The sequence below is a fragment of the Labeo rohita genome, chromosome 11 (genome assembly GCF_022985175.1).
Source record: "Labeo rohita strain BAU-BD-2019 chromosome 11, IGBB_LRoh.1.0, whole genome shotgun sequence".
NCBI lineage: Eukaryota > Metazoa > Chordata > Actinopteri > Cypriniformes > Cyprinidae > Labeo > Labeo rohita.
This window is the reverse complement of record NC_066879.1, coordinates 5,127,355-5,141,609: the sequence shown is the minus strand read 5'-3', so window position 1 is coordinate 5,141,609 and position 14,255 is coordinate 5,127,355. Positions and strand designations below refer to the sequence as shown.

At 37.9% G+C, this 14,255-nt stretch overlaps 1 protein-coding gene across 1 annotated transcript in view; it reads left to right on the top strand.

Moving 5' to 3' along the window:
* Window positions 1-14,255, top strand: part of slc25a26 (solute carrier family 25 member 26) — a 70,040-nt gene that overhangs the window by 42,009 nt on the left and 13,776 nt on the right. Inside the window, exons 6-7 of the mRNA XM_051123139.1 lie at window positions 3,011-3,055; window positions 12,972-13,041. Coding sequence (XP_050979096.1) covers window positions 3,011-3,055; window positions 12,972-13,041 — 115 coding nt within the window. The remainder of the gene's footprint in view (window positions 1-3,010; window positions 3,056-12,971; window positions 13,042-14,255) is intronic.

Sequence of the window (14,255 nt, the reverse complement as noted above, 5' to 3'; positions counted from 1 at the left end):
GGGCTTTGTTTTCACAGTCAGCCTTTTTTACTGTATTAGATTACGCTTAGTGTGTCCAAAGAGTTGTTTCCAATAAAGAATTTTGGATGGAGCTTAAACTGACCTCAGGTTCTGATGGAATTTATCTTTTTTTTTCTTTCTTTTTAGTGAAAGGGCCATGCTATGTTAAGCATTAGTATTGCTCATACTTCATTTTTTTTAATCCAGAACGTCAGCACATAATTTATCCATCACCTTTTGTGTTATGAAACATGGATTAAATTGATTTGGCAACTGTTTTTCAAAACACTTAGTTGTTCCGTGTCTAACCAACACGCTAACTGCATTCAGAACACTCTAGTAACATCATAGAAACCACTCTGAACATCTTAGCAACAGCATAGCAATACCCTAGACTCTATTGGGAACACCTTAGCTACTGTCTGGCAACACTCTAGCAAATGCTTAGCAACTACCTAGAAACATACTAGCACTGTACTGTATTCCTTAATGATTGGCTAGTAACGCCCTAACAGTCAAAAAAAAAAGAGCTGAAAATCCCCCTAACAGTCCGTTTTAACACTTTAATAACTGCTTAGAAACATGCCAGCCCCCTCACATTTCCCTAACAAAATCTTATTAACCCCTCGAACCACCTCAGTAACTGCCTGGCAACACCATAACAACCAATTTGAACAGCTTGTTTAAGAAACCCCTTAAAAGTCATCCTTACCACTTTAAAAACTGCCTAGAAACATGCCAGCTCCACCCACAATTCAATAACAACCCCTTATCAACCCCTATCAACACCCCAGGGACTGCCTGGCAACACCCTAACAACCACTCTGAACAACTTGTTTGAATAACACCCAAACAGTCATTCTTAACACTTTAGCAACTGCCCAGAAACACACCAGCACCACCCACAATTCCCTAACAACACCTTATTAAGCCCTCACACAACCTCAGCGACTGCATGGCAACACCCTAACAACCACTCTGAACACCTTGTTTGAACTGGCTAGAAACACACCAGCACCACCCACAATTCCCTAGCAACACCTTATCAACCCTTCACACCACCTTAGCGACTGCCTGGCAACATCCTTGAACACCCGGCAACACCCTAACAACCACTCTGAACACCTTCTTTATAAAACCCCCTAACAGTCATTCTTAACACTTCAGCAGCTGCCTAGAAATACGCCAACCCCACCCACAATTCCCTATCAACCCCTCACACCACCTCAACGAGTGCTTGGAAACACCCTAACAATCACTCTGAACACCTTGTTTAAAAAACACCCCTAACAGTCATTCTGAACAGTTTTGCAACTGCCTAGAAACACTCCAGCCCCACCCATAATTCCCTAACAACACCTTATCAACCCTTCACACCACCTCAGCGATTGCCTGGCAACATCCTAACAACCACTCTGAACACCTTGTTTGAAAAAAACCCTAACAGTCACTCTTAACACATTAGCAACTGCCTAGAAACACACCAGCTCCACCCACAATTCTCTAGAAACGCCTTATCAACCCTTCACACCACCTCAGGGACTGCCTGGCAACACCCTAACAACCACTCTGAACACCTTGCTTGAAAAAAACCCTAATGGTCATTCTTAACACTTTAGCAACTGCCTTGAAACACACCAGGAACACCCACAATTCCCTAGCAACACTTTATCAACCCCTCACACCACCTTAGCGACAGCCTAGCAACACCCTAACAACCACTCTGAACAACTTAAAAAAAAAAAAATCATCCTAATAGTCATTCTCAACACTTTTGCAACTGCCTAGAAACACTCCAGCCCCACTTACAATTCCCTAACAACCCTTACACCACCTCAGAGACTACCTGGCAACACCATAACAACCATTCTGAACACCTTGTTTGAAAAAGAAAAAAAAAAAAAAAAAACTAACAGTTATTCTTAACACTTTAACAGCTGCCTAGCACCACACCAGCACTACCCACAATTCCCATACAACATCTTAGCGGCTACGTGGCAACACCCTAGCAACCACTTTAAACACTTTAGAAAATGCCTGGCAACCATAAAGCAGTTGTTGTATCACAAAACAGCAACTCTCATTGAAAATGAATGACTTCCGGTCACTTTGTCACTGCAAATGGCTCTGTTTGAATAAGCTTTCTGGCTGTAGCATGACCTTCATATGGATCAGGTCTCTATTCTCCCTCTCAGTCTCTCTCTCTCTCTCTCTCTCTCTGACAGCCAGCCACAGGATTTTGGGACTTTGTCAGCTCACTGTTCAGCAGGGCCATCGATTTCCTCTCTTTTAGCTTGGCTGTGCCTGATTGGATGAAGAGGAAGATATTTGCCACCCCTTTCACTCTTTTGTGCTCTTTCTATCTTTTTCTCTCTCTCTGACCACAGACTCTTCATTTATTCATCATCTCTGTCTCTCTGTCTTTCACACACTCTCTCTCACTCGTATACCTCACACTTCCAGACGTGCAGACATCAGTATTAAAACAGTTTGACACAAGAGATAAATGGCCAGTGCTTGTGGTTGAACATGTTGCCACAAGTGATCCATTTTCTTTTACAGAAGACGAAAGCACTAAGAGACTTTTTTTTTTTCCGTTTTCCCCAGTGAACATCATCATGGCATTATTTTGGTTGTTTTAAAGGCAGTTTTTCATTAATGTCTTTTTTTTTTTTTTTTTTTTTTTTTTTCAAAAACTGAGCGTAATCTGTCACTGTACAGCAGACGGTGTTTCCCGTCTTAAGAGTTTTATTAGTTAGCCCAAAAAAAATGTCATTTATTAATTTTCCCCTATTTGATTCCAAGCTGTATGGCTTTTTTTTATAGTGGAATACAAAATGAAAATCTGATGAATGATGATACTTTTATAGTGCATTTTTAAAGCTTGACAGTCTGGGTCTCCATTCACTTTCATTATAAAAGAGCAGCTAGTATGTTCTTCAACATTTCTCCTTTTGCATTCTTTTTTAGTGAGAAATGTACCTAATAACTCTTTCTTTTTTAATTCCAGATCCCCTTCTCACTGGTGCAGTTTCCACTCTGGGAATACCTAAAGGTATGAATCCAATTTTTTTCTCCCACTTGCTCTCATTTCAATCTAATTTGGCCTCTTAATTTCACTCTAAAAAAGGAATAATGGCCTGGTAATGGTCTGACACATTTACAACTCAAACTACACACACTTTGCCTCGATATCTGTTAATAACTCTCTTTTTAGGTGCTCTCAAAATGACGCTGCATTTTATTGGTCGCCCTCACCGGTGGTTAAGCGGAATCGTAATTTCTCACAAGCCTTGAGTCTTAGCCAACTGTCCATTTCCTTCTTCATTGTCTGGTCCGGGCCACATAAAAGTCGTTTTTCTTCCGAAAAAAGGGCCAGTTTGTGAGGGTGACATCATGTCTCCAGGGTAAGAGCAGAAAATTCCATTAGCGCTCTTGGCCTAGCGACCGGAGCGGAGTGGAGAAGGAGAGACATTGGAGGACAATAGCACGTGCAGCTGTGGGCGAGCGTTAACCGCGATTCTCGGCCGTAATAAGGAGTGTCATTCATGGCCGCCTCTTTGTGACACGTTCAAAGGCATTCTCTCACTCCTTCATTCTTCCATGTTTTCAGCCTCTCCGGCCATCTGTGTGGAGCCGTTGGAATGTGAGAGTCTTTGCTAAACTCTCTTTCAAAAGTGCACGGCTTTCAAAAGCAAGAAAGCGTAGATGAGACAATGGTATAAGATGCCAGTGTTGGTTTTAAACGGCTGCTTTCGCTTGATTGACTATTTTCCAGAATTCCACATTCTTTCAGATATGCATTCAGTTTTGAGTGACCCTGGTAACACATTTTTGACAAATAGTGCTGCCTTCACAGTAGGGTTAATTCAAAAAGTGTTTTTTATTCTGGACACAGATTTGGGCAGAGGCGGCCCAGTACACTATCAATGGATTAGAATTGAAATACAGTTTCATATTCTTGGCTGTGAAGGAGTAGGAGTGCCATAAAAATCTAATATCAGGGTATTAAAGTGATACTCACCCTCATGTCTTTTTAAACCTGCATGACTTACTTTTGTTCTGTGGAACAAAGATGTGATATTTTTAGAATTTTTTTTTTTTGTTTTTGTTTTTCTTCCCCCCCCACTGAATGGTTACCAACATTTTTTTATGGAACACAGACATGAGGGTGAGTAAATGGTGGCAGATTTTACATTTTTAGATTAACTGTTCTTTTAAAACAAAACAAAACAAAAAACAAAGTAAAATGTTATTTCAGTTGCCAGTCAAGTTAAAAAGTGCAGTTCACAGGTGGGACTGACCAGTGGGGTTACATTTAACATTTAAGCACTACAACGAGTAATCAGATAGTTTCAAATATGTCCATTTATTTATTTATTTATTTATTTATTTATTTATTTATTTATTTTCATACGAATAAGGGTATATGCATGTGTGTGTATTTAAATTAAAATTGTGTATGCAAATTGTATAATATCAAAGGTATGCCTTTAATTGTGCAGATAATTTTCATATTGTATTTTCAGAAAGTTTTGAAATGTTTTGTCCTCTCCCCAAATTTATCACTACTGAAATGTACTTATGTATAATTTAATACGTTTTTTTGCTTGCATCTTCTTCGTAATTATATAATTTTTTTTTTATATTTTATTCAAAAGTTTTCAGAGGTAAATCAATAACAATTACAATTTTAACAATTTTTCAAGTGTGATTTATGAGATTTGTTGTATTTTGAATCCAGTTTTTCTTTGTAAAAGACAAAAAGTTGATAACTGATTTCAAAGTTAAGGATTCATTAGTTTGAATATACATTGAACCAAGAACTTTCATAACATCATAGTTGATAATCCAGTATACTTTATTTTTGACAAAACATCCCATTTCGGTAGTGACAGTAATGTTTTGGTAGCGACCACATCTCATTACAGAATTTTAACCCACATGCTAACACACTGCTAAAACATACTAAAAAATGCATAACTGTACAAAAATTTTGTAAACCCTATTGTGACTACCAAAACAATGATGACATGTTTCGGTCATGACTGTTACGGTAGTGTCAATTTTATGTGATAACACCCAAAACCTCTCCCCCCAAAGATGTCACTACCAAAACTTCAAAAACAGATGTTTTGGTTGTGACTGTTTCGGTAGTGACAATTTTAGATACTTTTGAAGCTAGCTCAGAGATGCTAATCAGCACATGGTTAGGTAGCACAGTTCTGAACAGTTGTACACGTATAAAAACTAAACGAAATGGAATAACTCCCAAAAAAAGTGTTTAATTATAGAAAAATGGTGTTCGGTAGTGACGTTCATTAAAGTTACAAACAGATTTTTTTAGACTTTTGAACACATCTATCTATGATGGGGCCTATCTGCTCTTTATGTAGCTAAGTAACAGATATATCCTGATTATAAATGTAGGGGTGTAGTTAAAATCAGTCTCACCAAATGGACAATGTTTCAGTAGTGACATGAAAATGCAGGACACATTACATAAAGTTTCATAATTTACAAAGAAAATATAAAATAAATATATATGTATTTTTAAATTAAAAAAAAAAAAAAATATTGTTTTGTTTTTTTTTGTTTTTTTAAATGTAGGGGTTAGGGTTCAGGACAGCCACCTCCCAACTGCAAGTACCCAATAAATTATGATTTTTATATATACTGAGCTTTCTAATATTTTAAATATTATAGTGGGTTTCAATAGATAATAAGAATTTTATTTTGGATGCATTAAAGTCCACTTCCAGAACATCAAGTTGTCATCCAAGATGTTCATGTCTTTTTTCTTCAGACGTAAAAAAAAATGTTTTTGGAGTTAAACATTTCATGATTTTTCTCCATATAATGGACGGATATGGAAGTTTGAACTTCCAAAATGCAGTTTAAATGCAGCTTCAAATGATCCCAAATGCAGTTGTAAACAATCCCAGCCAAGGAAGAAGGGTCTTTTCTAGCGAAACGATTGGTTATTTTCATTTAAAAAAAAAAAAATTTAAATACCTTTTAATTTCAAATGCTCGTCTTGTCTTGCTTTGCCTGAACTCCCTTTATTCTGGCTCAAGACAGTTAGGGTATGTTGGAAAAACTCCAATCGTATTTTCTCCCTCAACTTCAAAAATCATTTCAAAATCATCCTACATCTCTGCAGAAGTACCGACCCAGTCTTTGCAAAGTGAACATGCATGAACTGGGAAAAAAACAGCTTAGGCAGAGTTAGACAAGACAAGCATTTGACATTAAAAAGTATATAAATTGTATTATTTTTATGAAAATAACCGATCGTTTCACTAGATAAGACCCTTCTTCCTCGGCTGGGATCATTTACAACTGCATTTGGGATCATTTGAAGCTGCGTTTAAACTGCATTTTGGAAGTTCAAAATCATGACACCATAGAAGTTCACTATATGGAGAAAAATCCTGAAATGTTTCCTTCAAAAAACATAATTTCTTTACGGCTGAAGAAAGAAAGACATGAACATCTTGGATGACAAGGGGGTGAGTACATTATCTGTCAAATTTTGTTCTGGAAGTGGACTTCTCATTTAATCGACAGTGCAGTTGAGTCCACGACAGCCCTTTTTTTCATTACAGATGCAGTGTGGACTTTCTTATTCTCATAGAATTTGAAAGATTATCAAAACTCTGTATGTTGTTTTTATAGTTATCATCATTGGTGTGAGCAGGCCTCGAGTCTACCAAAAACATAGAAGCACAGAGTATTTTTCTAACTGTGAGAAATTTTAACCATTCCACCCTTATATTATACCGTCATCCTTGCAAATACATGTGTGTATAATTTCTGCTTGTCATATTCAGAGATCTGTGAGCAGCTGAATCATTGTAATAATAGAGTGTAAAGCAGTGGTAGAGATACAGGATTAAGTGTCCTACATGCTTTATTCCTACACATAAAGCCCCTCAAAAGAAAGAATCCATATCAGGATTTCCTTTGCTTCCTTTTTTGAATTAAAAGATTTTGATGTACTTTTTTAAGCACGTTGAATGCAGCAAATGCTGCTGCATTGGGCCACACACAGTCCACAAAAAATGACAATCAACAAGCCTGGCAAGCATTTCATGTTGGGAAATCAAACCCCAAGTATCACCAAACTAGTTCTCAAGTCATTCGCACCAAAAACAACTTAAGCCCCGGCATCTGAGCGGCAGGCCGCAGTAAACCATCTGTTCTCTCCAGCGTATCCCACAATTCCCAAAGTTTATCTACCAACAATCCCCTAAACTCAGCGCTGCTGTGTTACAAAACCACCAAGCAGCTGTGTCATTACATCAGCCGGCCATTTATTTCCCACCGTGCCCACTCAACTTGACGTTTGTGTGTCAGTGGATCAAACTTATTCCCATGATTAAGTGCAAGTGTTTCACGTACGAGTCTTAGTTTGGTTTGAGTAATTGAAGCTGAAGTGTACATTTGGAGTAATGTCTGGTCAGGGTGGTGTGTTTCAATCTTATATTTAGAGTGCAGTATGGTTATAAAAAGGTTCATTTGTCCACATAAATGTTTTTAAATTGATCTCAGGTCTGTCCTTGATTAAACCAAGAAGTTAGACAAGTCCGATATTATTATACTTATAATCAAATGAAAAGTTCAAGCTATGTTGACCTAGCGGTTGTAAGTTTAATATGCCGTTTGGAATAATCAGGCCCTTTCTTTACCCCTCATTTCCCATTTAGGCCCAAAATATTTCACAAGTAACTGCAACTTGCTTCTCATCCAGTGCCTGCTTCTCCTCTAAGCATGTTTAACCTCTAGAAATCCTCTCACACTGCATCTTTACTCGCATATCATCAGTGGCTTCCAGTAGCTGCCAGAATCATATTAAACACACTGTTCCTGTCACACAAGGCTGCCAGTGGCCTGGCTCGCTGCTTCTCACAGTCCTTTATTAAACCTTACTGCCGACCCTGACCATGTCAGTTTATCAGGATCCCCATCTTTCCGCATGAATGGAGCCCACCTGCTCGGGTCTATAAATGTCTCCATCCTTGACCTTTCAATGGTGAAACAAACTAAAAAAACACAAATTAAAAGATGAAAGTCATTATCTAAACAAGCATTTCAGTTTTTGTTTTTAATGTGACCAAAAGTGGTGTTCGCAGCGAGGACAGATTTTACAGTTTTTGTTAAAGGTGACATATCATGAAAGTCTGACTATATTTGAGTCCCTGGTGCATCTGTCAACCCAGAAAATGTAAAAAGAACAACCCAATATTTTTTTTACACGGCTGCCACACAGATCTAATATAAACATGCAATTTCTGTCCCAACTGTTTACCTTCACAGACATAACTGACTGTTTATGTAACTTGTGTGTTTTTAACATAAACTTTTGTGTATTTGACAGTTTAAGCTCAATAAGACATGAAAGAGAAGTTTAGTTGAGTACTCACATGCCATGTGACAGCCGCTTTCTGTGTGCATGCTATATCAGAAGTTTAACCTAATATGGTATAAAACGCATAATTTCAGCGTGATAGAATAAAGCAATAAGCCCCAAGAAGCCGTGGTTTACAGTGAATTTATAACAGCTAAGGTGCGTTGTAAAACCCCCTTAGCTGTTATAAATTTACTGTAAACCACGGTTTCACTGGGCTTATTGCTTTTATAAAATGGTTATTTCATATACATAGTAAGGTTTCACAAAATAAAACAGAGCAAATAAAGTGTAATGATATAAATAAAAACCGTATTCTTCCACCATGTCTTTAAAACACATGATTTCAGCATAAAAGATATGATAATCTGCTAATGTTTTTTTAATGTTTTTAGCAGAGTATCTGATGTATGAACTGTAAATGCGCAGCTCTAATCTGGAAAAGGGGGCGGGAAGCAGCAGCTCATTTGCATTTAAAGAGACATGCACAAATACATTGTTTTTGCTTTCAACTCAAAATAGGCATTTTCGAAATGATCTTCACAGACACATTCTGGGGACACAGGTTTCCTTTAAATAATATGCATTTTTGCAACAAATTTACATTAATATAGAATCTTATCAAGTTGTTTCAGTTTAATGACAGTAATTGACATTAAAGAGGCATTCTGGCGTATTTGGAACATAACAACATGTTTTTCCCATTATAAGTCAATGTCATTTTAATGATAAAATATAATTGCAGTAACACCTGTCTTGGCGTTATGTAATGTAGTTCATGTCAAGTACATCCTGGCCTGTAGAGCTGTGGTCAGTCAGTTTGTTTTGAGGTGAACTTGCTTCCAGTTTGTTTTCAGTAAGTGTGACGGGGATAAATGGATGTTCTCCAGCACAAGCTCTTTGAACTTGAAAACAAAGACTCTTCCTTAATCTGACAGCTAATGAAACACACATGATGTACTGACGAAGAGAACGTTCTTGTATGTGTGTGTGTGTGTGTGTGTGTGTGTGTGTGTGTGTGTGTGTTCTTGTGTGCAGAGTTGGAGGGGATCATTCATAATTACTTCATGCTGTGCTTCAATTGTTTTCCTTTCTTAGCCATCAGATGCTCCTGGTCTGAGGCCGATGGAAAAGTCCAGCAATTATCTGCAGCCTGGCTGCATAATAACTCCCACCAAATACAACACAAAACCAATAAACATGTGAAGTCGCTGAAACTCCCTCCTTCTTTGTGCAACAGTCTTCACACACACACACACACATTTCTCTTTAATTTAGCACATTCCTCCCCTCCTACTTCACCTCTTTAAATACTCAAGTTCAAACAACAATTAGCCATCCTAAAATTAGTACAAATTGTGCAATTGACTGAGATCCTGTCAGACCTGTCTTACCTGAGGCTACAGATCGCACCTGTAGCTGCATATAAACGAATCATCAACACTAAAGCTCTGTTCCAAAAACTAGTGAGGGAAACATTAAAGCAGCATCACACATATAGTTGTCAGAGAAAACAATCCCAAAATGCATTGCAGCTCCGTAAAATGTATTATCCAAAATGGCAGATACATCTTTGAGCAGATAGGAGGCTTATTTCGTAGACGAAATAGCAGCTCGCTAGGTTTTGAAACAGATCTAATGTCTTAGCCAGCACTGGTATCTTCCCTTCGCACAATGTAGAAATGTTGTGCTCATCGTAATCTTCCATCTGTGACTTTCATCAAAGCACAATATCGTTTTCCCCTTGTTTCTTGGAAAATCCTGAACCAGCATGAAAGGCAATGTGTTTTCCAGGGATTAATAGAGTTAGCATGTGTGTACAATACTGTAGCGCCGAGCTGTATTAGTCAAGTCACATTTATTTATATTGTGTTTTATAAAATGCAGATTGTTTCAAAGCAGCTTCCCATTAATAAAGCAGGAAAATAACAGTGTTAATGTTATAAAAGTAATCAATTATGATTCAAATTAAAGTTCAGCTGTAAAGCAGCTCTACGTAGAGCTGAAAAAAATTCTGTCATTAATTACTCACCCTCATGTTGTTCCAAACACGTAAGATCCGTGTTTATCTTCGTAACACAAATTAAGACATTTTTGATGAAATCCAAGAGCTTTCTGACCCTGCATAGACAGCAACGAAACTGATACGTTCAAGGCTCAGAAAGGTTGTATTCTTGTTGCTTCATAACATTACGGTTAAACCACTGATGTCACATGGACTATTTTAATGATGTTCTTACTGCCTTTCTGGGCCTTGAATGTGTCAGTGGTGTTGCTGTCTATGCAGGGTCAGAAAGCTCTTGGATTTCATCAAAAATATCTCAATTTGTGTTATAAAGAGGAACAAAACTCTCTCAGTTCAATGTTGTTTCAATTCAGTTGATGACTACAGTTGCAATCAAAATTATTCAGCCTGCAGTACTTTACATATACAAGCTCTTCTGAGAATCCAGGACTTTGTAAAAAATTGCACCTACAACACTTTACTGCCATATTAAAAGTGATAATGTCTATATGTAAGAGGGGTCACCAGACTTGGTCCTGGAGGGCCGGTGTCCTGAAAAGTTTAGCTCCAAATTGCCTCAACACACCTACCTGGAAGTTTCAAGTATAGAGGGTATGCATTGATGTCACTTTCCCGCTGCACTACGCCCCCTCAGATGGACTGAGTGGCAAAAGCAGCAGCTGCGTAAATGGATTTAATAGGGAAGAAGCAAAACCGCGATTAAAACAAAACGATAATCATTTTGCTGGACTCAGTTTAATGTTCCTTACAATTTACCAAATGTCCAGTGGTCCAAGGATATTGATATGCAGCCAGGAATTGTGTTTCCTGACATTTATATGTGCCTGATTTCAACGCCAGGGAAATAAACAGAGCAGATTTGCCTGTGAACACATTTTGTAAATACAAAATAGACTGGTCTAAACCCCGGTGATCACTTCAATGGTACATATATGGTCAAATGGTCAAGCCCAAAATCTTATATAGTTTTTTTCAGTGTTTATTTAAAAACATCCAGTTATGCAGAATTTAAGATGGTAAATATTTAATTGATGAGTTGTCAATATGATATATGACAATAAAATATATAGGGTCTGATTTTACCGCAATATTCAACATATTAACATGAAATGATAACTGCAAATCTGTGTTTCGCCTCCTGGAGTTTGTTTCATTTGTTTCTTTGAATTGCAGCGATCCATTTGCTTTTTTTTTCTGTATCTTTTGGCAGCCTGTAAAAATATACCTCAGGTTTCTTGTCAGATGTCTTTGTACAGTCAATTGCAAAGCTTGTTCTGGTTTAAGAGGTGTTTTGTGTGTTCTTTCGCAGCATTCACGCTAAAATCAATGCTGCAACTCTCTCACTCCAGCTGACGGTGACGTCACATGCATACCCTCTATGCTAAGACCTTGATTAGCTGGTTCAGGTGTGTTTGATTAGGAAGTTGAGTAGCAAATATGGCAAAGTCAACAGAGCTCTCACAAAAGCTATAGAGAATAAATAGTTTTATTATATTAGAAAGTCGAAGACTAAATAAAGATTTCCAAGACATTAAAAGTTGCTTTGCAGCTGGCAGCCTTATTCCTTATTTTAAAGTGTGTTGTACCAGAAAAGCAATTCTGGAAAGCACGTCCAAGCAGGGTTGATTGGTGGTTTTAAAGAATTAAACATTTTGCACCAAATTTGACTTTTGGGGGTTGAATAATTTTGAACATGAACGTTTAGAGATTTAAAAAAAAATTATTATTGTTCATCAACTTGCATTTTCAGAATTACTCAAATGTGTATTAATAAACCTTCTACAGTAGTATACTGATGCCTTTGTTGAATTGTTTTTATAAAATGTCTTGCAGGTCAAGGGGGTTGAATAATTTTGATTGCAAATGTATGTCGATTTTGCAAAGTTAGTGTCATTATTTAGCTCAATTCGACAGTGCCCTTATGAAAATTAACCATGGTTTTATCACAAATAAAACCAAAAAACCATGGTTACAACAGTCAAACCATATTAACTACAAATTAACCATGGTTTTGGTATTCTAACCATAGTTTAACTATGGTATTTGTAGTAAAACTGTGGTTTTAGAAATGGTAATCAATATGCCAAAAAACATGGTTACTACACTTGTACTATATTAAAATCAATTTTCGTAAGGGTGTTAACAATTCATCTGTGCATATGTTTTTACCTCGTAATCTTCTTTATGGTGACAAATGCTGGACTTCTCATTTCTCGTCAAAGCTCAGTATAATTTTCCTCTTGTTTGTTGGAAAACCCTGAACCACCATGAACGACAATGTGTTTTCCAGGCACTGATAGAGTTAGCATGTGTAGCAATGAGTTTTGGAAGTTAGGGTTGTTCAAGATTTCTTTCTTTCAGATTGTGTCACCATTCCTTGTGGGGGAAATGAGACTCTGACATCATTCTGGAGATGTGGAAATTAGGATAGCTGTTCTGTTGCGTTCCCATACATGTAAACCCATGGGCTTTGGGTGTTTTTAAGTGACTGATAAATGTAATAATCCTAAATTCTCTCTCTCTCTCGTTCTGTAGGCCGTGTGGTGGAGGAGGCAGGGGGGACGGCTGGACTCTTGGCAGGCTGCGGTGTGCGGAGCTCTTGCAGGTGTGTGGGATTAGCCTCGGCGCAGAGGTCTGGGAAAGAGAGCGAAGGAGAACGAGAGATAGGGAGTTGGGATGGGGTCCAACGCCAGGAATATCCAAACTTTACCCAGCCGCATTCCTGTTTAATTCCACACGGGTCAAGATGGTCACATCAGGTTGTTCACCAGCTGGTGTGCACCGACAGAAAGGGACAGAATCAGCCAATTAGATGTGGAGAGTCAGTGTACGACATTGACCTTTTGTTGCCCCTGCGTCAGACTTGCGGTAACTTTCGTAGCTCTTGTCAGCAGTCGCTGAGTTTACAAACTAGATCCAGCGTCCAGGTTTATCCTTAGGGAGCTCAAGTCTGGCCCAGGGGTCCTTGCAGCTGTGTAACTCCCGAGTCACCATTCTGGAAAACATCTCCGTCAGAGTGATCACTCATCAGGTACTGGGACACAATGAAGGGACGCTGATGTTTCACCCAGAAGGGAAAAGAACATGGCTGCCAGCCACGCCACCTGGAGAATGATCTTGGATGCGATTTGTCTGTACACATGTGCTGCTTTGGCACAGATGTATCGCTTTAGGTGAATTGCGGTTGTTAGCGTCATTGTGAAATCGCACAAACAAATGTGAATTGTGACGCACTGTACGATCGCGGTTGTTTGCCATCACTGCCACAGCTGCGAGCCTCGAGAGAACAAATGAGAAACACTTTATTTTCCCGATTTTTCTCCTTTTCCACTATTGTGTCCTTCGTGTTCTGGGTTCAGTACAAGTACAAGTCACATCTGTGACTTGTTCTTGATCACCACTGAAAATAAATCAATCTTGTCCCACAGGAAACAAGCAAAAAAGCTGAATGTGCAATAATTTAGTTACAATGGAAGGGATACATATTAAAATACACTATTTTGAAAGTATAGCCGTGAGTAACTATTATATGGGTTAGCATGAATGTAATGCAGTAGAATCGCTTGCTTAATTTGTCTGTCCACACTTGTAGACTATTATAAATCCTTCTGCCATTACCATAATCATGCAAAGCTGGTAAATCTGGTATCTCCTGGCTTATATGCACAAGAAAATATTTACATTTATTTATTTAGGAGATTTTTTAAATTAATTTGTTTAAGGGAAAATGGGGTAGAATAGGCACAAAAGACAGAAATAGATTTATTATTATTATTATTATTATTATTATTATTAAAATATTTTTTCATTATGAATTTG